This window comes from Corvus moneduloides, chromosome 2 (genome assembly GCF_009650955.1).
Source record: "Corvus moneduloides isolate bCorMon1 chromosome 2, bCorMon1.pri, whole genome shotgun sequence".
NCBI classification, from domain to species: domain Eukaryota; kingdom Metazoa; phylum Chordata; class Aves; order Passeriformes; family Corvidae; genus Corvus; species Corvus moneduloides.
In genome coordinates, this window is record NC_045477.1 from 78,227,644 (window position 1) to 78,255,119 (window position 27,476).

The 27,476-nt window shown below is 35.6% G+C and overlaps 1 protein-coding gene across 5 annotated transcripts in view; it reads left to right on the forward strand.

The window, feature by feature from the left end:
- Nucleotides 1-27,476, forward strand: part of GPC5 (glypican 5) — a 626,060-nt gene that overhangs the window by 363,956 nt on the left and 234,628 nt on the right. Inside the window, exon 9 of one of the 5 annotated variants that reach the window (XM_032100032.1) lies at nt 3,030-3,131. The exons of the other annotated variants lie outside the window; for them this stretch is intronic. Coding sequence (XP_031955923.1) covers nt 3,030-3,085 — 56 coding nt within the window. The 3' untranslated portion in view covers nt 3,086-3,131. Of the gene's footprint in view, nt 1-3,029; nt 3,132-27,476 lie in introns of those variants that run through there. 5 annotated transcript variants of the gene reach the window in all.

A 27,476-nucleotide genomic window follows, 5' to 3' on the forward strand; every position in this document is an offset into this window, starting at 1 on the left:
TCTTTCGCCAAAGAAAGGAGAGCAAAGTGTTTCTGGTCCAAAAAGTCATACACTTTCTGCATAAAAAGCTAAACACGTGGGTGGATTGGTGAATGGTTGGTGCTACTATGATCATAGATTATCAGCCTTGTATGGCTTTCATAAATCCTTTTACCAGATTTTTGATACAGCCAATTTTTCCTTCTCATTTGCTTGAGTAGAACAGCTTGAATCAAGACCTTGCCTCTGTGTCTGCCCCATTTCAGCACTTTGGTACTGGGAAACTGAAAAATGTTGGAATCATCTATTGGGCAGCCTTGGGAGAAGAAGAGTAGGCTTTTGTGATGAAGTGGTTCCTCAGGAGAGAATGAGAGAAGTGCATGTCTTGGAGATGCAGGAGGAGGTGAAATGACTTCTGGGAACAGAGCTGCCTGGGGAAAGAACTCCCACAGCCTGAGGCCTGGCTAATACCTCTGAAACCTGTCACAGCCATGTAACATCTCACTTGCCTTGAGCAATGCTTAAGCTAAAGTAGGAAGCACAACCAGTATATACTACATGGGATGGCAGAGCTCTTAGAAAGGAGTTGCAAAAATAAACAAGCAAGAGAAACAGCCAGAGAAAAATTAAAACCAGAGACAGAGGCCTAGAGAAAGAAGAACATAAATGATGAGCATTGAGAATAAAAAATAAATGCAAAGGCTATAAAAAGAAAGGAACAGGTGTCTAAAGAAGGTCAGAGATCCAAGCAGGTGTGAAAATCCAGTCTGCATTTTGAAAAAACAATTTTTTGTCCATTTGAAACCCTAGTTTCTACATGGTGATGAGGAAATTGCAAACTCAAGATTGTGCTTTTATGATAATGACTGATTTGCATGCAGTAACAGTGGTCCTGAACACATAACAGGTGGCATACTCTTGTGATTAGGAGCAATATTTTACCCATATTACCGCTGGATGATGCACTAACTCTTGGTCTTTTCTGAACCCTTTCTTCTTGTGCAAGCAGAAATAACTTCATGCATTATGTTCTATATTTCTATTATACAAATCTCCTTCAGTTAGATGTAAATCTTGTGATTTCATTTTTTTTAAAAAACAAGCTGGTCCAAAGTGAATTAAGGAAGTTGAAGTAAAGTGATTCAATGTTAGGCAACTTCGTGCTTCTTCACTGTCATTGTATTTATTGAAGAAACACGTGCCCTTAAGCATGACAGTCTCCATGCTCCTCACAGGTACAGATTCCACTTCTCCAGTCACACCACAGGACCAAGTGATACAGTGGTTCCAGAAATGCTGCTATTCAACACCATCTCACATTTAAATGTGGACTTTTATGTTCTTACGGATATTAAGTGTTGCATGTTACCGTAGATTTACCCTGTAGGAGCCTCAAACACTAATAGGCTAATTTAAACAGCAGCAACAAAAACCCCAAAACGAAACAAAAGTAGTAACATAAATGAGAAGTAAGTAAGAGAAGACAAGAATAAGGGGGCTTTAGGTCACCTGGATTCACAGACTTGCCATTGGCAGATATCTCCGGTTGCAAGGTACCCCTTTTTGTCTTTTAATTATACGAATGAACACAGGATGACAGACAATTTTGTAGAGTATTTATAGTTTCAAAGGTCTCCTAAGTGCTTTTGATGCACACTTACTATTCTTTATTTGTTCTAAAAAAGTCTTACAAAAAGCATTTTTGAATACTGAAACATTTTGGTAAGAAAATGTACAGCAGAAGCATGTAAGATAAAAGGATAATATTTACAGTGGATGGGGTATCAAGTATTGCATTTGATATTTCTCAATTGATGTGTTGTATTAAGCAAATTCACTTTGTTCAGTGTCTCAAATGTCTCATTTTCAGTGTACAATGAGGAGTTATATTTTCTTTTCATGAAATAAATCACAGTATGATTTCTCAGTTTATACTTTTTCCCATCCCATGGGCCATAGTTTTGTATTCTCCCGTCTCTCCCTCCATCCCAACAACAAAAGGAACCAAAAACCCCAAATGAAAAAAAGAAGGGAAAAAACCCAACCCTTCTGTAAATGGGTTTATTTTCTAAATTGATAATTTTAATATATTCAAGAAATAGAAATAATTATACTTTCTCAGACTTAAAAATAAAATTAAACAGCAATACCTTTGTCAAAGACCGAGTTGAATGTGTCAAATTAGACACAATTACAATATGTAGTTCCATGTCATCTTGTCTGTCCTCATGTTAATGTAGAAATGTTTCTTAAAGTGTATATTAAATAATAAATCCCATTTGACTTTAATAATTTTAGTAGTGTAATTCCTATTCCTTCTCTTCAGGGATCACAGCACAGCACAGGAAATCTCCTAGGACCTAATTCTGCCAGTCTTACCCTAAAAAGTAATTTAATCCACCATAATCCCATGGAAATAATTTTAAGGATTTGCAGAGAAAGGTGCTAGTCAAAATTAAAAATCTGTCCCATACAAACAAGTTATGACTGCCAGTTTTAACTTTCTAAAATACTTTTACTTTGAATGTGTACTCTTAATTCAGAATGTGTTGTGGGAAGAGGAGGAAGACTGTTTATTAACCTTGATTATTTACAAATCTCCGTAGTTTTCACTTCTGCAAATCATAGGTAATCAAGGTGCTGTAGTGATAGTAAGTTCTATTAAAAATCACTGCTCTTCCCTTCTTATTGATTGGCCAAACAGCTTACTTCTCTGATTAAGGTTTACTTTCCTGTGTGTGGAAATCTGAAAGAAAAAGAATTATCTCAGTCATTTCCAAAACAGTGAAAAAATAAGAGAATTTTTTTCTGCTTGCATAGAAATGTCTGTGAAGAATTTCCACAATTTGAAGCAGTTCATGTGTTCATTATCAACCCATCCAGATCTGACCTATGTGAAACACTAAACCCTTAAAATCTAAGTGGTAAATTTCAGCAAAGTAGCACGAGTTTCCTGGTGGTGTACTGTTAATATGCATTAAGTGCAAAGCTAATTCTCCACACAGAGCATGATCCAACTTGAGTAGAAATACTTACAAATTTTTTTCTAGGGGAATACTTGTTGGATTTGAAACAGGAGACCAGAACAGGAGACAAGATAAGATAATTATACTTGCATTTCTCACTTTTACTACTCATTAAATGCTCATCTTCTTCATTTGACAAGGCAGGTAAGATATAGTCTCCCATTTTATGAATGTTGCAGAGGCATTTCTCATGTTTTGCCCACACTATTTCTGAAATGAAGATACTCATTCAGAATATTTTAGAGGATCTGTTGATTATATTCCTTTTCAAAGCCAAATAAACATAATTGACAAAATTCCGCCTTCTAGCAAAGTTTCTAGTTTTTGAACATCATGTGATGTACAGAGAAGAAGATACCCTCAAGTCATGACCCTGTTTCACCAGTGGGCTTTCTGGAGGAAACAAATGTGTTAAATGCTCATTTAATTCTGCTAACATTCCAACACCCAGACAATCTACTTTCTTCTTTCAGGCTTGAGTCCTTGCTCCTAGTTTTCCTCAGTACAATGTGTAATTACTTTTAAATTACCACAGTGATTTCCTTCAAGAACACCAAGTGGACCATACCTCATATTTATCTGTCCCTGTAGGGGACATGTGGGCAGAATTACACTTTACCAGTATATGCATTCCTGTTCTGCACGAATCCAGTATGAGATATTTTCCCAGATGCCCCCAAAGAACTTAGTATCTCTTTCCATTTTAAACAGAGAGCAGACATTTCGAGTTTTCTTAAACAGGAAACTCGTTTGGAAACAGTAGGTATTTTCATTTTCAATAGCTATTTAATTTTCATTTTTCTTGAATTTCTAGTCCGCCATAATGTAATCTCTCATTTCAGAGGCTTTCTTGTCAAAGCCTTAGTAGCCATGAATCAAATACTACATTATTTCCTCACACAAGTAACAACTGAAGTCATCAGTGAAAGAGAAAGCAGCAGAATGAAAAGAAAGATTGGAAGGATAGCAAGTTAGAAGGTTAAAAATAACCATGAAAAACAGCATAACTACCTGTGACAAATTATAGAATGGAGCTCAGAATCTGGCCTTCTCATTCTACAAAATTAAGAGAGCTTGGCAAGAATTTTTTGCTGCAGAACTGAAAAAAGTAAGTTTAAGGTGGTCCTGTGCTTTTATTTCTAAAGAGTGCTAAAGCAGAGCAATGCTGGCTTTACCTGTCTTTTTCCTTACTATGAACTGTATTTTTCCATTTCATCATTTTTCAGCCATGGGGCCTTCAAAATAGCTTTTCATTAAATTAAATCAATTTAAATTAAATAGTATGTGTTGTTTTGAAGAAATTTATTTAATTATACATGGTTTTAAAATATAAATACTTGTAGCCCATATTTTAAAGAATAACTGGCATTGACCATAGATTGATTATTGCATATTCCTGCTTTGTCTCCCAGGAAATCCAGAATTCAGGTGGATCCTGCAGCCCTTCCCCAAACACATGGAGACATAAAATTAACCCACTTGTTTGTTGATCAAACTGGATTAAATAAAAAGAAAAAAAAAGTGTTTCTGAATTACTTGTCTTGGGCCCAGAAAATAACCTGCTTGACTGCTGTCATCCAGACTCAGTTCAATCGAAACTTACCTCTGGAGTGTAGCTTTGTTACAACCGATGACAAATGATCTAAGGGTATGAGAAAGACAGATTTGCAGGTAAATATAAAGTCTTTAATTAGACCTATTTTTTAAATTATGAGTTACTTAACATGTGGCTGATATAAAACCTACTGACTTCTGACCTACTGTGTTCCCAGCGTCACAGTTTCAGATTTGTGGAAGCTAATATGTAGCCAGACATTGGTACTATCTTTCTTGGTGAGGACAGTTGGTTCCCTTCTTCGAATATCCATTATTTAATAATGGATATTATTTAAATATCCATTATAACAATGGGGATTTGTTTTCTCTGGAATGTGAGTGCCTGTCTTGTACTCACATACTTGAGGGAGCAAACTGAGGCCAACATGCTGATCATGTGAGTCTAGTGAAGACTTAATTTTGCTCAATGGTTCACTTGTGCTGGATCAGCATCTATCCAGAAGTCATGTGAATATTACAATCCCTGTCAGAGAACCAGCCCAGTAACTGCTGTTGTTTATTCTGTTTCAGATCTCACATGGCCTGAGAATTTTCTTAGCCTCCCTCTGGTGAATGAGGATACATAAGAAAATCAGGTTTTGTTTAAAGTAAAGGGGAAATGAATAAGGCTTCTAACTGTTATTGGGAGGAGCTAAATAAAATAAATAAATAATTATTATTTGCGTATTGAAGATAAGTTAAAGAAAATAATGCTTGCATGATTAGTTAATTAAATTTTCATTAATAGTGGGATTCATTCAGTAATAGGGTGAGCTGTCCTGATGCTGTAATGAAAAGAAAATGAAATTAAACTATTTCCACTTTTACATGCAAGGAGTGCTCAGAAGCAAACAAATTGCAATGTAGTTATTAGCTCCTTCCTGATCCAGTTACTTCCTTTATACTGTATTGTATATAGAAACAAATTAAAATAATGCAATTGAGATTTTCGAAACCAAGCACCTGGAAGTTAGGGAATAATAGAAGTGAACCTTAATTTTTGTCCTGTATGCTTGAATGAGCTTGAATGTGCTAGGATCCTGTGGAAATGCTCATAAGGTAGAAGCTTACTACTCTGTGCTGCAAGCTTTTATACTGTAGAATTTCAGAGCAATTTCTCAACACTTATTCCTTCAGGAAAATAATAAACATTTCCTATGTGTAATTTAAGAGTAGTTTTGCCGTACGTATCACATTGCTTCCACATATATAACAGCAATATTACATCTGCCATCTGAGTATCTGAACCAAAGGACTATCCTAGAAACCAAAGAAAGATGGTCAGAAGAAAGTTTCAGTCTGTCCTAAGTTTTTTTTCTCTGTGCTGAGATTTAAACAAGCTCCAGCTTCCCGAAATCTGGATGCAAACTGACTGTGATCTATGGCATTGGGAAAGAGCACATTGTTCCTTTTTTGCCTTGCTACTCTCCCTTTTATTTTATAGTTTATTAGGCATAGTTACTAATGTTTTATTGGAAATACAAATTGAATCCCTAAATGATGTATTTTGTGTTGCTTGGCACACAGGTACCTTTTTCTATTAGTACGGGGACTAGAAAAAAAGATGGCAATTTAACTGTTTGCATCTTAGGAGAAGCTCAAAACATCATGGAGAGAACAGCATCTCTGTAAGAGAGAATCTCCATGCAAAACACAGAAGATTTTCACACTAGGACTATGAGGTGAGGGTCTAAGTCGAAGGTTTGTGGTTAGTTCCCCAAGCAGCATTGCAGTAAACTGAGAAAGATGTTACTGTGTTCTTATTTGCTACTTTGTAGAAAGAAATGGTAAAACGAGATTCATCATTAGGCTGAAAAAAGAGGGAAAAAAAAGGCATCACTTATAAAAATGGTATTAAGAAAGAAAAGAAATATTTTTTATTTTAAGTCCTGCTGGTAGATACACCTGACAACATTCCTTTGATTTCTCTGGAGTGTTTCTTAAAAGTAGAATTCTTAGTTCATACAAACAGTGAGAAGTTTAGATTGTTTCTTGGCTTTCACTCTATTTACCGACATTAAATATATACCTTGGGAAGGAAAGGGCAGGAATGCTGTCACTACATGTCTGTATGTATTTCACTTAGATATCTAAATTAACAACCCTAATTTATTGCAATGTTAATGGGGCTTTCATGTGATTTCAGCTGTGACTCATCATTAACTTTTTTTGGTGTCTCTCATCTTGTGAATCTCTGTCCCACCCCAGCTACCTCTTCCTGCCCCTGCATCAGTTCTGTTCTGGCATGGACATTTGTGCAGCTGTGCAGAAATCAGGACTGGGAAATTGACTTGTCTGAAACAACAACCATTCAAATAAATTTTTCTCCAATGCAATCACGCAGCTTTTCCAGGTGAAGGCAGGGCACTTCACCCAGCTAAGCAGACAAGAGTAAGGGGCAGATATTCAAATTACCACTGAATGTAAACCTATAGTTTTGGGGCACCTAAGATAAATCTAGAGATTTCTGATTTCCTAGTAAAGTCAAAATGTGCCAATAGTATGCTAAGTGCTTGTTATTAGCATTAATTTATTATATACCTAATTGATCTTGATATTACTTCTAGAGGCTCAGTAAAAATAGATATTTTTTACACATGGAAATTTTGAATTATTCACCAACTCTGGACATGGTGTAATGCCTAACAATTTCAGTAGTTAAAAAATAACATTTTGTCTTCTTAAACTAAGGTCAGCATTTTGTTTAGTGTTACATATACATTTTTAAACTCCCTAAACACTCTTCCGTTAAATGTTCAGAAAATGCTAGTTCATAAAATCTCTGGTTAGAAGAAGGTATTTTCCACTACATTTCAAGTTTATTACATTACTTTTCGTTATTGATTTTTGAATTTATTCATCTTAGTTAAAGAAGATTTGGTACACTAATTCTTATCTTTTCATTAAATGGAAACACTAAAATTTTCAGTGTCTGGTATATAGTTTATTTTCCATGATAATGGTATCATGTGAATATTCCTTTTCTGTAAGGATGTTTTAGTGAACAGTCTGTTAAACTGTCTTGCATCCATTTAATTCATATGCGCTGAGAATCTTTAAAACTTACTACTTGTGATTTTTCATGGTACTTCTGTACCAATGCAGCCAGCATAACAAATATAATTACCCCTGAGCTTTCAGCATTATAATTCCTGTACTCTAATTTTATGATTACTTAAAAAAAAAAATAACATTTCAATGATTTTTTAAGAAACATAGAAATTTATGTAAACAATAATGTATTCTGAGGAATGATAATAAGGGGTATCTTACCTTCCTCATTCAAGTTTGAATTACTTTGCTGTTATTAACCAAAATGACACTGTACAAAGAAAAAAAAATAATAAAGAAAATACTGCCCTGTATACTGAAAAATAACTTGAAATTATCAATTCAGAATGCTGAATGACATTAACAGTTTATCACTATTTACCTGTGAGAATATTTATGAATCCAAACAGAATTGAAGCTGTGTTTTATGACTTGCTGCATTCTGAATGCCAGATCATTGAAAATCTAATCTCGTTGCTAGAAATATCCATTTCAAATCCATATCCTTGTAGCTATTTTGATACTGTGTTGAGCAACTTTCTGTAACTTCCAGGATATAAAAGACTTGAGCTCAGTATTTAAAACATCGCAAATAAAAGTGTAGAGCAACAGAAAAGGAAACAGATAAAGAGAAGGTAGTTCAGTATGCTTGTTATTATAATTTCCAATACGCTTTTTACTATAAAGAACATGTTTTCCCAGTTATACTGCTTTTTGAAAAAAATATATAAAAAGGTAGTATGGAGCCCCAGCATTTCCTAGATTGTAGTCTTGACATTGCAGTTGGCCCTATGTAATCAAACTTCATTCAAAGAATAGCTCCTCATGAAACAGACTTTAGTTTTGAAATGGTATATTCTTTTCTGGAGCTTCTTTGGCAGTATGAAACTGTATCTTTCAAAAACAATCTGCTCTGTGTTGATGCAGCAAGCTAATAAAAGCAAATAAAAGTTCTGCTTATGAAGGCATATGGCAACCCTTATTTTTGTAAGATAACAAAACTTGCTATGAGGTTCGTATATAAATAAAAGCTTAATTCAAGGAAAATATGAACAGTTGAGAAGAAATAAAACATGGAGTGGCTTAGATTTATAAAATCTGATAAAATATTTTCTATATTGAAAATGTGGAAATGGGAACTATTTCCTTTCCTCCCTTCATGATTCATATACATTTATATGTTCCTAACTAAATGATGAGTATATATGTTCTAATAACCACTCACCTATTAATAAAACATATATGATATGCAAGTTGAAATAAGCAGAATTTCTTTTCCATGGCACTAAATCTTTTTGCACATTGCGGTTAAATTAATGAGGTGTATTAGGACTTGACTACCGGAAAATAGAACCTAAATAAGCAAAAGCCAGAAAAGAAGAGGCTGCTGGACTAAATGCTTCAAAAATCTTGGTGCATATTCCCATCCACCTGTGATATGGTGATTATTTTGTTTAAAGAACAAGCAAACCTTTGTAGTGGATTGTGCATATGGACACCATTCAATGATATCTTCACTACTATGATTTCATAGCGTTTTCAGTTCCAGTGCTGCAGGCTGACTTGATACCAGATGCCAGTGGATATTTAGGCCCATAGGAGCATGCCAGAGGAATAAGGTAGGCCAGTTCAATTTCAGGATTGCAATCTGTATTTAAAGGTTTATGTATTTAGGACAAAAATATGGAAAATTACAGAATTATTAGAAGGGAAAAGTGGCAGTGAATAAAGGGGTGAAAATAAGTGGGTAATGGGTAGAATTTAAAAAGAATTTATCCTTCAAAATTTGGCTTTTTTTTAAAAACACACCAATTATAAAGATTATTCTAATTAATTTCTTTTTAACAGTCACAGGACTGGTTTACAGTATTTTAAAAGCAAATTCAAGTTTTCTTATTTATCTAGTTGAACAGTACACTGAGGAGAGGGATTTATTCATATATTATTAGGTTATTGATATTGCAAAATGTAGTAAAGCACTTAATGGAAGGAAGAATATCAAGCATATATTTTATCCAGCATCTTCTTTCAATCTGCATTTTATCAAAGTTAGTTTGTCTATTACTTCTTTTAATAGGGATTTTATTATAGCAACTGGAATGCTTATTGGGAGTACTTGCTCTAAAATCAAAAGACAATATTACAATGCAGTTAGAATGCATGTAGTGCAAGAAATTAAAAGGAGATTTGTTCTTTGCTTTACAACTTAAGTAATCTATACTGGAAGAGGCTGAAGAGGTTCATGTTCTTTGGAGCTGAAAGTTCATTGAATTCATTGTCATTTCAGCTTCCACTATCCAACTGCCAAAGCCAGACATTTATCATGTGTCCAGTGGCAGAGGAACACAAATGGTTTTCTTTTCAGTGTAGCTGCTATGACTCAGGTGCTTTTCCAAGTTACGCAGTAAATCATCAGTTCTAACATCTCCTGAATCTTCATCTTTCTTATATAACATGAAATTAGAGGCCAAGAACTTAACTGAAATTTAATATGAAACTTGACTTCGCAATACATGTAGCTACAGTGGTATTGGATAAGTAAGGATGCAAAAGAGAACTGAGCTCTGTCCTGTGCCTACCTATTGAGCATCTCTTGGTAAAGTGATAAGCAATGCTGTCATGTTAGTATATGTGACACACTCCAGGTATTTTGAGAATCCTCTTTGTACTTACATAGTTAAGACTTTGTAACCATAGTTAAGACTTTGCTTCAAAGTAAACTGCAGACCTGCAAGTAACTGCTACAGGAGCTCTAAAGTAACAGGACTGAGCAAACCACATGCCTGCTTTACTATTTGGTGTATATTATGATTCCTCACCTTTACCTTACCTAGTCTGGTACAAACTCCTCAACTCATGCAACCCAGCTCAGATGTCTATTGAAGAATGAACTGGACTCCAGCAATATCTGTTTCTGTCCATGAACTGTACAGAGAACTATCACAGAGATATTTACAATGTAATATGGCCACAGTTGCTCAGATTAAGCATTTTCAAAGTGATGACATAAAAAAATATTAGAACGCTCTTCCACTTAAGGAAGCTTTTAATCAGAATTGAGAGAGCCAAAGGAACACTTTAGACATAAAATAAAGAAAAAAGGTTTTAACTCAAATGCTAGCTGAGAGCTGTAAGTAACTGAGGGAAGGAACCTGAGAGTTACATTTGATACAGACAAGCAGTGACATTACCAAGTGCCTTGTGGTCTAGACCTTAATGGAAACACAAAATGAGTTTGCAGATACACTGTTTTCTTTCTATTTGAGGGGCAATTTGTAAGGGAAGGATCTATAAGCAAAGAAGGAGTCTGAGAAAAGGGGATAAGAATGCTTTGGGTTTCTTGAAGGTAAGAGGAAACAAATTTGATGAGTCAAATTCAAGACCTAATAAAGTCAGAAGCAACATTCCCATTTACTTCATTAGGAGTCAGGATGAACAGAAATATGAACAGAATATGAATAAAGGAAGATTTCTCCAGTTTTGTGATGTAGCCTCTTATGTTTATGTACAGTCTGTCTTCCACAGGGAAGGGCTTTAGAAACTTCATACAATAAATAGAGTTCATGTTTCTCTGAAATGCAAGTGCATCAAAGATGAAAGAGATAAACTATTCAGCACAGCAATCCAGCAATACATAACTGTTTACTACAGAAAACACAAAGTTGTTTCAATGACATATTCTGAAAACAGTGGAAATGTCCTTAATAAACTCAAGTGATCACCTTTGAAATTCTGCTCTTGAAACAGTTCCTGAGCTAATGCTGTAATTTACATTGCTGTAACAGCAGATTCAGAGAGAAAAGAGCCTACTGAATGTCAGCATCTCTTCCTTTATCATGTTTCTTTTTCTATAAAAGGTGTGATTCCACTTTTTTTTTTTTTTTTTTTAAATCTATATGTAGTTTAGAGCCAGTTAGTACCTGGAGTTCCTAGAGCCACTAAGAAAATAGAGTTGTGCCACTTAAAATATATTTTTTTACTGGTGCTGTTTAGGGTATATATCTATATAACTATATATCCATATATACCCATATATCTATATAACAATATATTTATCATTCAGGCTGGACGTGTCCATGTGTGTATGTACCAAAAATATATCTATTTTTTCTCTCTACATGGAGAAAAATGCCCTCATTTTTTTTTTGTAGGAAGTTTTCGAACTGATGTGTTTTGCTAAAAAGCACCAAAACCATAGATTGAGGTCAGCTGTTTCCTCCCTTCCTTTCCCTTTCACTGAAAAAGACATGAAATATACAAAATGCAGACTATGAAGCTCATATAAATAAGCCCTTGGTGATCTGGGATATGAAGCTTCTTTTTACAAAAGTAATCTGTGAATTTTAAAATAACAATTAAAAAACCCATTAATTTAAAATATTATTGGTATGCAGCTATGACTGCATCCTAAAAAATTCTTTTAAACTGTGGCTATATTAATAATTAAATATCTGTGGTTGATATTTTATCATATAGGTAACATAACTTGATTCCTAATGAATCAACATGTTGCAGTTAACCATTGTGTGCCATACATAACTACTTCTTTAGTAAATATAGGATTCACCCAAACTTGATTGGATGGATTATATTTTGTGTAGAAAAAATTGATTTTAAAATACACTTGGAAAAGGGCACAACAGAATAGCTTTCAGTGGCTTCACAGAACTATAAACCAGCTGATCAACTTCAAGTAGAGCTTTGGAAAGTATGAAGTCATGCTGAGGAGGGGACATGTTTGATTTCAAGATCTTAGGAAATATCTGATTGCAAAGCTAACTCCAACCAAAATAAAATGGAAAGTTTGACTCTGTAAGACTCACTACCTGAAAAAACTGATTATAATTTATTTATCTAAGCTATTACCTTCACTATAGAACATCTGTATATTTTCTCAACTTAGTTGCTGCTAGAACAGCTATTTGTAATTACACTTATATTTACAGATACATTTATTATGCTTTTTGAAATATTGAATATAGCTGTCTAAGAAAAGATACAAAGCCAGAAGTGGCTTATATTCAATGTTAGCTAATTGGTTAAAAAGGAAATGTGATGGTTGGTCTTCTTTGATTGTAGCTGTACCCTACCCAGTGTTGCAGAAAAGCTCCTGAAGATGTTGGCTATAAAACTGAAGGAGTTTTTGAACATCCACATTCTTCCACTCAGTGAGCTGTTAAAACTCAAGGAAAACAGTTAAAACCCAAAGAAAAGGCAACCAACCACTGAGCAATATGGCATTGCCTACCCTACTGCAATTTCAGATAAAAACAATATCAGCTTCAGGGGAAATCATTCCATTCAGAGGAAGCCATCCCTTCATACTCTGTACTGTTATAGCTCCAGCTACAATTAAAGGCTGCTAATTTGGAATTGTGTGGCTGCTGAAAGGTTCTGATTTGGAAATTTTGTCTGTAACAAAATATTTGAAATATTTCATTGAAGATGGTCTAATTTTTGTGCCAACACCGAAATAAAGTGAAATTGAAATTAATTGCCAAGTAAATATTAATAAAATTGCTAGATAGAACACTACTGACAAACGCTTTTTAAGAAAATAGTACCACTGGGATTTTAAGTTTATAAATTCTTTATTCAGATGTAGTTTACTGGAAATATAATTACATAAATATTAAATACTTTTTAAAACTAGGTACTATTTTGGAAGTGAAAATATAATTTTTTTTTTTTTTGGAAAACTATATAATTACTGTATTCCTTTTCTTCAATGAGAGATAGGTGGTTAATCTTAAAATTTGTATTTAAATTAAAACATTGAAACTATTCTAAGGAAGTTTTTATTAATGTCTTCTGACTTTGAAGAAGAAACTTACTACTTTAAAGAAAATAGATGTAATGAATATTTTTCAAAAGGCTGTTAACTGGAAATATGTTTTCCCTACATTTAAATGTTTGAAGGTGAATCTCATTTTCTGAAGGAAGAAATAGCAAAAATGAGAGAAAAAGAAATTGTGATTTCTTCAATAAATTCAGAAATATTTGCATCATATGCAACCCATATAGGCATTCATAACCATTTTACTGAATACGATTTTTAAAAATTGTATTTGACAGGATGTTGTGAATTCCAAATGTGTGTTTATACAGATTATGCCAGATTGACACTTTAAAATATTAATTAGCTGTTCAAACATGTTGCATATCAAAGCACATCTGGTCTGTGGCAAAATGTGAAAAGAAATGGCACATCAGCTTTTAAGATACATTGATAGGGTCACATAGATCAACTTGTTCCTATCTCCACTCAGGGAGTTTCATCAGCATCTCATTTTTTACGACCTAATTTGCATTTTAGGAGACATTATAGTGTATGCTGACATGCCAAAATTTTCTCAACAAAAAGTTTTTATCTTTGTGGTGAAGTAGAGCTTCAGGACTGGAATAACTGGAGCTTTTCATTCCTGTGCTAAGGGGCTTTAAACTTCCATCCTCATGAGAGTCTGACAGTTCTCAGGTTACAGACTACACAGGCACATGATGTCTTTCTGTTAAAGCCCTGCCATTGCACAGCTGGCAATCACATGCAAGGGGCAAAACTGAAATCAAGGAACAGAAGTCCTGGTAGTTCTGCTGGATAATGTAACTATTCTCATGGGAGATGGAAAAGCAATGGTTTTGTTTCTGTTCCCACGATGACTTCTTTGTCTTTGTAGTGTGTTGGCCCTGGCTGGAGGCCAGATACCCACCAAAGCCACTCTATCACTCCCCTAAGCAGCGGGACAGGGGAGATAAAATATAATTGAATTTATTACTAACAAAATCAGAGCATGATAATAAGTAAAATAAACCTTGAAAACACCTTCCCCCCACCCCTTCCTTCTTCCCAGCTCTACCTCCTTCCCCAATGGTGCAGAGACACAGGGAATGGGGGTTACAGTCAGTTCATCACCCGAGGCTTCTCCCACTGCTCAGGGAGAGGAGTTGTTCCCCTGCTCCACTGTGGCAACCCTCCCACATGAGACAGTTCTCCGTGAATTTCTCCAATATGAGTCCATCTCAGGAGCAACCTCTGTGAACTGCTGCAACATGAGTCCACTGTACAGGCAACAGTCCTGTCCAAACTGCTGCAATGTGGGTCACTCTTCCATGGGGTGGAATCAGAAACAGCCTGCTCCAGTGTGGGTCCCCCACAGGGTCACAAGTTCCACCAGAAACCTGCTCCAGTGGGAGCTCCTCTCTCCATGGGTCTGCAGGCCCCTGCCAGGACCCTGCTCCAGCACAGGCCTCCCACAGGGTCACAGCCTCCTCTCAGCCATCCACCTGCTCTCATGTGGGTCTCTTCCATGGGCTACAGGCGGATCTCTGCATCCCCATGGACCTCGATGGGCTGCAGGGGCAAAGCTGCCTCACCATGGTCTGCAGGGGAATCTCAGCTCTGGTGCCTGGAGCACCTCCTGCCCTTTCTCCACTGACCTGAGTGTCTGCAGAGCTGTTCTTCTCACATGTTCTCACCCCATTCTTCTTAGGCCACAATTGCGACTGTGCAATTTTTTTTCCCTTCTTCTTAAATATGATATCATAGAGGTGTTACCATCATTTCTGATTGGCCCAGCCTTGGCCAGCAGTACATCCATCTTTGGAGCTGCCAGGGATTGGCTCTGCCAGACATGGAGGAAGCTTCTGGCAACTTCTCACAGAAACCACCTCTGTATTCCCTCCACTGCTAAAGCCTGGCCATGCAAACCCAATACAGTCTTGTTCATCCAAAAGCTCCCCAGTGCAGTGCATAAAAGCACGTTAAACACCTTTGTTGTGGATCAGATGAACCACATACTTACTATCTGAGAATTGCTCTCTTTGACCCTACTCCACTTAATTTTACATAAACGCCTTTCCAATTTAAGGTCATGATAACTAGGTCCCTTAGAGGTGCATCAATTTCCTCAATCCTTTCATTTCCTTAGATCTGGAGTTATTTTCAGGACAGGTAAAACTTTTAAGTGAAGTCAGATTTTCATGTAAAATGGAATTGCTATTTTACAGTGATTTTTCAACTCTGGAAATCCTCATAATATATTGAACAGGAAAATGCATGACACATAGGTATAGACCTATCTGGAATAGGACTGCTACTATGTAAATACTTTGGGGAAAAGTGGTAAATGATAAAGCAGGTTTGGAGGTAATATGCTACAAGATGATTTGATACAAGCAGATAAATTTCAGACAATGTCTTTATTATCTAAGAGTCAAAATTAGGTGCTGGGATACTAGAAGTAAAAAAGCCTACCTTTAAATAAATATTTCTTTTTGAGATTATTCAACATGAAGTGCTAAGAAATTGATATGAATTAACCCAAATTTTTTCTGATCATTCACTGAGATTATAACAATTCCCGTGTTGCAACAGCCTAGAAGTAGAGAAGCAAGAGTGTTACTGACAAGGGCAAAAAGAAAGAACAATATTTTCCTTTACAAAATTCAGCACTACCAGCGCATAGCAGAAAAGCTTCAGATTCTCATAGCTAATTAGCTGTTACATTAATAACCTGTCCAGCAGTAAATAATAGAGATTTTGAATTAGTCTATATTTTACGTGATTATAGTAAATTTTAGGTATTTTGTTAAGGTTTGTGCCATAATTTTATTAAATAAGATTTGTGTTATCACTTAAATGCATTTTTCCACTTCATGAGTGCATTAAAGTTCTGCTAGAGTAAGCGCTGATTGACAGCTTTTATAAGTTTTTTATGTCTGTGAAAGATGAACAATGATGCCTGTAAAATGTGCCCTGCTTCCTATGCAATGTCCTTCTACAAATCTGTGAAAACATTTCATAAATGCCTGGAAATAAATGGATACTTGAAGAAATAATTCCTAAAATCTTTGAAAATGCTATTCTTAGTGTATTTCCTTTATTGTACCTTCCTTCCTCTTTTCTATAATATTCCAACTTTCTTTTCAACAAATTCCAAGGAAGAGTAGCCAGAATTCATGTTTTATGAAAGAAAGATCAGTGATCGGTCAAGTGATTGATTTGAGCTGTACCCCAAGTAAAGCTCCTGACTGTAGTCATTCACAATGAAGTAACTAAATGTAGGGCCTTTATTCATTTGTCCCAAGCTAATCAGGTCATATAATGTCTGCATGTGGGCAGCTGAACTGGGTTCTGGGGATCCCCTGACCTAACTCACCTACAGACAGTTTTGTCATGGTCCAGCTGCTGTAATTACGGTGTTTAATCCATACTGAGATTCAATTTTCTTCTCCTTCTGCTGGTCCAGAAGTACACAGACTTCTCACAAGACTTCTGCAATATGTGCCAACCCCAGTGGAGGTTTTGGATGCTCCTGACTTCTCAAAAGGTGTTTTTGTCTAGGTATAAGGCAGGTTTATAAACTTTTATCTGAGGCAATGGAGATCAAGGGCTTAATCCACTCTCCAGCCTGGAATGGGCTTTGCCACTAAAGGCAGTGCTATAGGCTAAATGTTGAAGTCTATTCCTGCTGTCATCTTCCCTGAAAAAATTCTGTCTGTGCAGTGAACAAGCAGTAAATCTGAGGAATTACCCTTGGGGCAACAATCTCCTACAAGTATGCATTTTTAATTTCCTGAGAGCTTTCTCTTGACTTCTACCATCTTATGCCTGAACCTTTAGCTGACACTAGAGGCAGAGGCGAGCACTTTAGAGCTGGGAATAGGCTGTTGACCACTGAGAAGCACATATGGTCTGCATGTTATTCAGATGAAGGACTATAAAAGAAGCACACACACTACACACTCTGCCACGTGCAGTGAAAGGCATTACCTAAGATGAGCACAACTAATTTACCTTTATCTTCCTTGGGCCTGTCTTTCTGCCACAACTGAATTTTTCCCTTAAGCATCTAATTTCATCATTCTTTCTGTTTCTCAAAAGTACTGCATTGAATAGTGAAAAATTGGACTTCAATGTATCTAAAAGGTTTTGACAGAGGCAACATGTTTTGAGGGGATATAAGATAATAACATAAATGCTTCTTCCAACAAGCATTAAAAAGATGCTTCAAACAATAGCAATTTCTCAGTTCAGATGAAATAGGTGAAATGTTTGAGAACTAGTAATGAGAAAGTAATTAATTATTCAACACCCCAATAATTTCATTAACTCTTTATGTGTTGTGCCACATATGCTTAGAAATGCAAAGAGAAAGTAATACTCAGACTAACAAGTCACTATTATGGAGGTAAAATAAGTCCTATTCAAGGAATTTTATTTCTTACTATTAGAAAATTGAATATACTTCATCACAGTGGAGTATAAAAGCTACTTTTAATTCTGTGGTCACTATTCTCAATGACTGTAAATTACTCCTTGTACTTTTTTGAAAACAGATGTAGACACAGAGTAATTTTAAATTTTTTTCTTTTCGTGAATATGCTCCCTTTTTAAAAGAGTAATTTATTCTTAGGGCACTTTCTAAATGGCTGCAAATTGCAGTTACAATATGACACTCAGATTATTAATATGATATTTTATTCTTATATTTATTGAATGTTCTGAAATGGGTGTTCCTGGTGAGAAAAGTGAAAGAAAACTTTACTTACACCACCAGGCAGAACTTCAGAGCTAGTTTCACTACTAAGAAACTGAAGAACACCATCAGTTTCTCTAAGGTATTAGTATTTTTTTTCTTCTACCACAAGGAATATTATTTTGAGGGTGCATATTAATGTTAAAAGAATTTTTTTACTCCTAATATGGTGAATGTTCCAAAAGTAGTCTAGGTTCTTCTGGAACAAAAATATTTACCATTCAGATTATTTACTACCTATCTTGGGGTTAAGGATTTGTTGCTTGATTTTTTTTTCCTCCCTTAGATGCTTGGTTTGAAGAATTATGGTTGAAATGTATATTTTTTTCTTCTCACTTTTTTCTTCTGCTCAAGAACTAACTTGCAATATATCACAGCTGTCATTGTAATGAGAGAAAAAATCATGATGCAGCAGAACTCAGTCAATTCAATTATATAGAAAATGCAGTGAAATTATTTTGATAGAAATGCACCTGCTGAGGCTGCCTGCTAGGCTAGTCCACAATTAGATACTGTGTAAAAAGTTATTAAAAAGTTCATTTAGACAATTTATCTCTGAAGGGTGTCAGGGGAATATTTCCCTGAAGAAAGGGTCAAAACTCTGGAGAAATGTTTATTTCAAAAGTAAAGGTAAATTATGCAGCTGTGTCCTAATAATGATGAAGATACACACTGTCTTAAAAATAAATTCAAAGGTTTAAAAGATTTTGTAGATGGATGGGATCAAACCACCCATGAACTACATTGCCTTGGTCCATAGGCCTAAGAAAAGCATCAAAAACCTGAGAATTTCTTGAAAAAAAATTGTTTGGCTATTGGAATATCTCTAATGAGTGTTCCACTGGCTTCGGATTGCATTGGTAGTAATAACACAACAACAAATGGCAAAAGCAGCTTTCTATAGAAAATGACCCAGAAGAAGGAGTGAAGGCATATTCTGCTTTCTCTGAAGAGCCATACTGCTAGCATTTTGGAGTCAACTTCTCCACCTCAGGAAGAATAATATATTTCCCTCTCTGAATGGCCTTTTGATGCAGCTCTCACTGTTCCTGGTTGGTTTTGTCGCATCAGCAACTGAGGCAACAGTTTATTGAGCTAACATGAAGCAAATGCTTTCCATAAAAATATTCATACTTGCAATTAGTTTATCACACTTTGCCCCTTCACTTCCTCAGAAAGCTAATAAATCACTTCTGGAGCTTAGATCTTCATGACTGCTAGAATCATTACTCTGTGATTTTTTTTTATAGCTTATTTTGCTTGCAAGTTAAGACAGCCTTGTGCCATTTTTCTCCTAAATAAGAGTGATTGCTATAACAATAGGACACATTTGTACAGTTCATATTTTAAGAACTGCTGATTGTTTTAACCAATGTTTTATAAAACTGCCCTGTTTCGGTAGTGGTTCTCAGGAGTGTGAAAAAGACACACAAATCATCTTCTCTAGTATGTTATTATAAACTTCATGTTTTAAGTGAATTTTAATATTGTCACTGTAAAAGCTCATTTGTACCTTTGGGATTTGTCTTAAATTTTCAAGAGTATTTACCCATGAAGGAAATATCAGGAGAAAATGGTATTTTCTTGATGCTGAAGAATGACAATTCACTTCTTAAAGCTGGACAGCAGATGGCCAGCGTGCCGTTGGCATTACTCCTCTATAAATGCATGTATAAAAATCTAGGAAAAGATATATACACAGAGCTTTTTAGTAACTTCCCCCAAATAATTATAGTAGTGACCAAAGAAGGTTCTCACAGAAGACTTTCTAGATGACATCTTTTCATCAAGTATATTGAATAAATAATATATATATATATAGAGGAGAGTAAAATTTTAAGTATAGCAAAAATATTCTTTGTATGCTGTTTATGTAAGAATAATTTTAATGTGATACCTAAAAGGAACACAACTGGCAACTCAACATGTTGTCTGCAGAAACCATGTGGTATGCAGAGAAGTCAAGAAAAAAAAAAATACCTTGATTTATTTAGAGAATCAAACTATGTGAGTAGAAGATGGAGTCTGGGTTCATACACTCTGCTCTGAAAGGCTTCTCAGAAGAAGTTTGGTTTCAATTCAAAGCAAACATGGCAAGTATTTGAATACCATCTTTTTTGGTTTTTTTGCCCAGATGTTGGCACAAAATGATGCTGGGCTTGCAAAAGCTAATGAAAATCAGAGACTTTTGTCTTTGGGGACTGCAGTTAAAAAAGAAAGGGTTCTAATTTCTGGCATCTTAGAATGCCTATCATGTGATGTATGTCAAGCCCTATCTGAGATTTGCAGTTCTTTCATATCTGTAAAATATCAGGGTGTCCCATTTTCATACACATATCAAATATTTTAGTTTACAATTGAAAATGAGAAATATCCATTATTTAGCCTTGTTTTGTAACAAATATGAAGGTGTACAAAACTGAAGAAGATTCAGGAATGCTAATGATAGGCTGAAAAGCCTTATTTTCACATAGAAAAAATGTTGTATAACAGAATAATAGATTCATAAAATCATTTAAGCTGCAAAATATCCTTAAGATCATCAAATTCAACCATTAACCCAGCACATCCAAGCCCATCACCAAACCATGTCCACAAGGTGCCCCATCAACCCGTTTTTTAAATATCTCAAGGGAAGGTGACTCCACCACTTCCCTGGGAAGCCTGTTCCAACATTTTGGTGAAGAAGTTTTTCCTAGTATCCAATGTAAACCTTCGCTGTTGCAGCTTGGGGCCATTTTCCATCTTGTTCTATCTCATGCTATTGTGTATATCTAGAGAAGACATTTGAGTAAATGTTTGTGCATATACAGAGCTCAAAACTATTCCCTCACAATGATGAAGGAGACTCAAACTGGCCAGTGAAAATAATTATACAAATACTATTAATGATTAAATCATAGTTTCAATAATATGAATAAATCAATTAGATTTCATGGCTTTTTATAGCATAATATATGCCCTTGTGTTCATGAATAATTGATGTAAGCAACAACAACGATGACAAAAACAACAAACAAAGATAAATAATCCTTATAAGATATGTTGGTTAATTCCTGAAAAGGTTAAGAACATCAAATTTTCAAATATCATGACCTGACTTTAATGACCCAGTAACAGGCTGACATTTGCAGTACCGTTTTTATGTAATAACACATCACATGCAAAGATCAGCAAGTGGAATGTAACCGCTTATCTCAAAGGAGAAAAATAAGTAATAATGGTGCAAGAGAGGTTAATAACAGGTACAGGTCCAGCCTGGCTTTTATCAGTCTCTTTAGAAAATGAACTGGGAATTTCTGTCAACTTGATTGGAAAACGGAGAGGAGAAATAGATACATATGGGAGACGTCAGAGTGGAGAAGACTGGTCTGTGTGAAGGTTGTTTGCAAGGTTACCTGTTCTGACACAATGGAAAGCTGGAATTTGCATGTCAAAGCTTTGTTCCTTTCTCTGCATAGTGTCACATAAATTGTCCGCCCTGGGGTTTTAATTTCACAGATGTCTAAGCTCATTTAGAAATTAAAGTGCAATAATCTGTGATCCACACTGTATCTCATCATTCTGGTTTTTTTCTCAGCAAATGTTACATGGTGATTGTTTTGTTTACACATCAGAACTGTACTCAAAGTTATAGGTTTGGGGTTTGGGGTTTTTTTGGTTTAATCTATCTGTGCTTTTATGGGAAAGTTAGAACATTACATATTTTTTCTCTATTATTTCTGTTTTATTTTGGGGGGAACTTCAGATTAAATTTTTTTTTCATGTTTTATAATCTGTGTGGTTTTTACAATCCCTAATGAGTATAGATGGATGACAGATGCTTTAAAAAGGTTTTAATTATCTCCTTTTTTCTTTTTTTTGTTAACAGAGATATTATCCTCTAAGGTATTGGCTCTCAGTTAAAGAAAAAAATCCATTTTATTGTTCAGTAGACTTTTCAGCAGTTTAATTGTACTGTGAATCCTAGTAAAATAGTGTATTATTGATTCACTGAAGGAAATGATGTGATTCATTTTTGTTTTACACTATGTTTTTAGATTTCAATAAAAATATAAACATGCTTATTTCAGATTGTGATTGGCAGGACTGAAGACAGAAATAAGCAAAAATTCATCAGCAAAAATTGAGTAAATATTAACATTTAAGGATACAACTGCAATCTCCCCACATTAGGAGCATAATTAAAAAAAGAAATTAGAGATACAGTTTGTATATATAGGTAACCCCATTCCAAATATCTAAGGAAATAAAGATTCTTTCGAAATTTCTCTAGAAAGTCTCTTGACTTTGCCTTTGCAGATCATGTGCAGCAGTTCTAGAGTGCCTAAAACTGTCCTGCCAAACAGAAGCCTTTCTTATTTAAAGCTAGTTTAAACAACCCTCTCTCAGCTCTGGCACCACTTCATGGAGCAGACATGACCTCTCCAGTAATCTGGTCTGCCATTCAAACTTCATAAACTAAAATTACATCCCAAAAACATAATACAGGTTGTGGAACTCCATTACAGTGCTCAATTGGCATGCTTCATTTTCTGAAGGGTTTCCTGTCTCACAGAGTTGCACAAACAGACCTGATAAATGTACCACTCCAGGTCACCCTCTAATGTCCCTAGACACCAAAGGCCCTTTATATGTTTTAATATGGTCTTAAAAATAATATAAAACCAAACATTACAGCGTTATCTATAAGCATTCTAATTAGCCCTTTTAAACTATGTATGTTTCAATTAATTTCCTTTCTTTCTCCTGTCTATGCTGTTTGTTGATAACTGGCCAGAAAATCTTATTAGATCAATGGAATTGCAATAAACTATAATACTAATTCAAAGCAGCAGTGAAGAGCATTGTATTTACTACTGATTTACAGTTAAATTAAAAAAGGTAAGGATACGGTGAAAAAGGGATGTTCTGACTGAATTTTTTATAGCCTTGTTATTACTAGTAAATTGTCTACACTATTCTTGCATATCTGCAAATATAGTTTGCTTAATAGAAACTTTCCCTAAGAAAGAACAATGAGTAGTATTTATGCCCCTTACAGTATGATTATCATGAAATGCACCATATCAGAGGCAAATTGCCCCCAAGCCAGAGTATTGAGACACCCCATGATTTCCCCAGTATAAAGGCCTGGAAGTTCTTCCATTTCAGTTGCTGCAGCATAGCTGCAGGCAGGGTAGGAGAGGAGCAATAGAAGCACTCCTATACATTTTGTGGTAGGTATTTTTCAAAGCAGCATCTAATTACCACTGAGAGTGGTATTCATCTCACTTGACTCCAGTCATCTGTATCTGATCTAATGACTCTTGAATATCTTTGCTAAGGAAAGGAATAAGCATTGCTAGGGCACATCTTATTCTCATATAGGCATTTAGGGCTAATTTGAGGTCTTTAAATGTATTTGAGATGCTTTAAGGCATCCAAAACTTAGGGTTGGGCAGATGTTTGAAACTGCTTTCCTGATGCTTCCAAAAAAAACCCCAACCCCAAATATTATAGGTTCTGCAACAGAATTTTTCCCTTCTGGCCCATCAGTGGAAGACCATGTGGTCCTAGCCCGAAAGTCAGTAGACTTGTTTAGGCAATTTAACTGAGTCCTTGGAACTGAGGTGAATAACTTCCTAGTTGAGCACACTTCTCTCCATTGTATGTGGAAGGAGCCTTTGGAGTCAGCTTTGGATGCGTATTTCCATGAATCCTACTTGGAAGCTGCAAAATGACCCTCCTTAATACTACTGGATTTAGAGTTAACCTGGAGTATGCAACTCCTCAGTTACAGTCCTTGCATTCCTCAGAGTTACCTTGGTATTTCACCCTGACAGTTGATCAGGACTATAATAGCATCAGGGGCTGAACTGAACGGGAACCTGAACAGGACCAAACTTCTATATGAAGTTTTCTATAGTGGTGATGTGGTGGCTCAGCAGGATAGTGACAGTAAAGGGCTAAAAAATGGTAATCTTATTCAATGTGAAAAATAATACATGAGGCCACAACCTGATAATAACTGCTTCAAAGGCTTTATTTTGAGCACCTCAATTTTTCCTTGACCATACTGAGAGCTGTAAGACTCCTCAGAGCACAGCATTGTGTTAAAAAGGCTTTTAATAAAATTTGGAGCAGTGGCTTCTGGAAGATAACAGTGTTCTAAACTGCTATTGGAAATAGTGGAAGAAGATTCTGTCTCAGTGCTGTGAGAAATGAGCTTAACTTACCACAGGATCCTTCTACAAACTGAAAAATTATTCTGTTTTCTTTCAAAAGATTTCTTGCATTTGAAGACAGGAGGCCCTCTGGGCATTAATGAAATATTGAGTACCATTTTTGTATTCTTTGGGTACTAATACTGACTACAACAGTAAAACCTACTGTAAACTGGATAATTCATTCACTACTCACCATGGGCAGGCAGGTGTTCAGCCATCTCCAGGAAAGCCTAGCTTCATCACATATCATGGTGACTTGGAAAGATAAATACCATCACTCAAAATACTCCTTTTCTCTTCTTACCCCGTCTTTATATGCTAAGCATGACACTATATGGTGTTAGATACTCCTTTCATCAGCTGGGGTCAGCTGCCCCAGCTGTGTCCCCTCCCAGTGTCCCCACACACCCCCAGCCTGCTCACTGGTGGGGTTGGGGTGAGGAGCAGAAAAGGCCCTGTTCAGCAAGCACTGTTCAGCAACACCTAAAACATCCCTGAGTTAACAACACTGTTTGCAGCACAAATATGAAGCAGCCCTATACTAGTTACTATGAAGAAAATTAGCTCTGTTCCACCCAAACCCAGCCTATGTAAAACAAAAAGATAGTATTACATATATAGCATAGCACAGTCCTGAGAATGTGCTACCATTCATTTCAGCAGGACCAGACAAAGACACAGTGCAGCATGTTGGAATATATGTATTCAAGTATTTTATTCAGCAAATGAATAAGCAGAAATTGCTGTGACAGAAATGTACATGCTGTGGCACAGGGGCTAAATGAGACCAGGCCACTAGGATAGCATTTTTTTCTGTGTAATACAAAACTTGCATAAGCTACTGAAGACTTTCTCTTTAAAGGGAAGAATTCCCCTGTATCAGAGTATGTATATGTACAGTGTGTATATGTTCTTCTGTATATACAGGGTATGTACATGTACCAGGTCTTGTTTCCACATACAAGATCCCACACAGAGCCTAATAGCATGACAAGTTTATCCCAGTTCGCTAACAGTAGCTTTCCATGAGTAAGAACAACAACCATCAAAGGCATTAATTATAATTCCTTCCATTGCTTATCCTTTGCTCCTCCACAATCTCCAGATTTAAATTAACAAAAATCACAAAAACTTTCTACTTTGTACTTTTCAAGTACATTATGCAAGTTGACAATATTCCCTTCTTTTCTTTTCACACTCTGTAATAGAGGTCTCTGCAAAGATACATTTAAAATGATGCCTACCAGCACTTCAAAGCCATCTCTTGCATGGTAGACCTAAGTTTAGCTTAATCAATGTTTGATGTAATGAAAATCTCTTGACAGAAGCTGATATGCTTAGAAATAAGTCTCTGATGCTTCATTATATATTCACAGAAAGGTGAAATTTGTAGTGATTATGCGCACCTCTGAAATGTGTCTCATTGGATTAGCAGCTATAATTAGCATTCACTTTTATGAAAGTCAGCTTAATAATATTACTTTCCCTACCACAGGTAATATTCTTCTTGGTAGTAATATTTTATTCCATGAGCAAAAATAAAGAAAATACTATTATTGTGCAGAATAGCATGTATTGTATCTAATTTATCTCTATTTTAAAAAGCCTAGATTTTCTGCCTGAAAGCCTTTGCTGATCTGAATTAACTGTGTATATGAATATGCATTTTTCCCAACACCACCCTTAAAATTTTGGGGAAACCAGGGCTCCCCAAAAGTAGGGAATCAGCTGGGGACACTGGAGGCAGTCAAAGGCTACCTTATATTCCATTCACGATGCATTGGTTTTGTAGTGCAAATTTGTATCCACCCCTTCTTCTGGTAGACTGGTAGTACCAGATTTTTTTCATTTGTCTTTGCATGAAGTCCAATCTGAGGTAATAATTTTTTATATATCAAAATGTGGTTTTAAAGAAGCCCTGTAGAACTATGCCAAAAATAATTTATGTGATTTAACCAGCACAATGCCGTTCTCCACCATTGCCTTATTTGATGGTTCATAGTCATTTTGCAGTTAACTAACCCAAGCAATATTTCTTTTTTGTTTCTCTTCAGTCCTTATGTATTTCAGTCAGTCTATACCATTGGTGATTTTCATTCAATTACTGTTATTCATACATCAGAAACATCTGGTTATTTCTGTGAGAAATTTCAGTCCTTCTCTGTAGTGATGAGAATGCCATCAGTGGACCTCATGAGTATGGTCCTGTTCTTTGTGCCAAGGTCATTTAATCAAAAATGTTTAATGTTTTCAATCATAAGAATGATTGCTGGGAAACTTAGCCAAACAATTCCTTGTGGGCAAGGATTTGCATACATATGGCACCCAGTTGTCCTCTTGATGTGTAATCTACCTGTTTAGACAGATCAAATGAAATGAAGAAGACTGGTAGTACTCATATTTCCAATAAACCAGCAATAAAATAGATTTTTAATTAACTCCCACTATAGAATGAAAATTTGAGGCTGTAGTTAAATTATCCTTTAAAGAATATTTTTCAGCATCATAACTTCATTGTGTCTCAGAGAGTAGGTGAAAACCCAGAGAAATGCTGGGGGCTCTATGTACTGTACACATTTCTACCTGTGCCATTCAAGTGTAATGGAGGACCAGATCAGATACACAGCACTTAATGCTATCTCAAATATGTTGGGCTTTCTCTAAGTTTAAAAAGGGGAAATATTAGCTACACTCATTTCAATATGAAAATAATTGTCTTTTTCCAGTGTTCCCATCAAACAAGTTTGTATTCAAATGTACAGACTAGCAATGCTGAACAAACTTTTTGATTCATATTAGACCCCACACCAAAGTGTTTCCTTAAGTAAGGTGATTACACCTATTACTGTGGAACTCCGAGGTTAATCTCACTTTTGAGGCATTTTCATAAAAACTCTATTAAGAACAGATGTTTTTTCTAGTCCCTTTACAGGCTTTCATCTTCTAGAAAATCTCATTCCTAATGCAATGCTATAAAATTGTATCAACAATTAATCTGTTATAAAAATCAGTTAATATAATTTGTCATACCAGGAAGTGTCACACCCCACTTGTAGGGGCTGTGATGTTCCTTATAAATT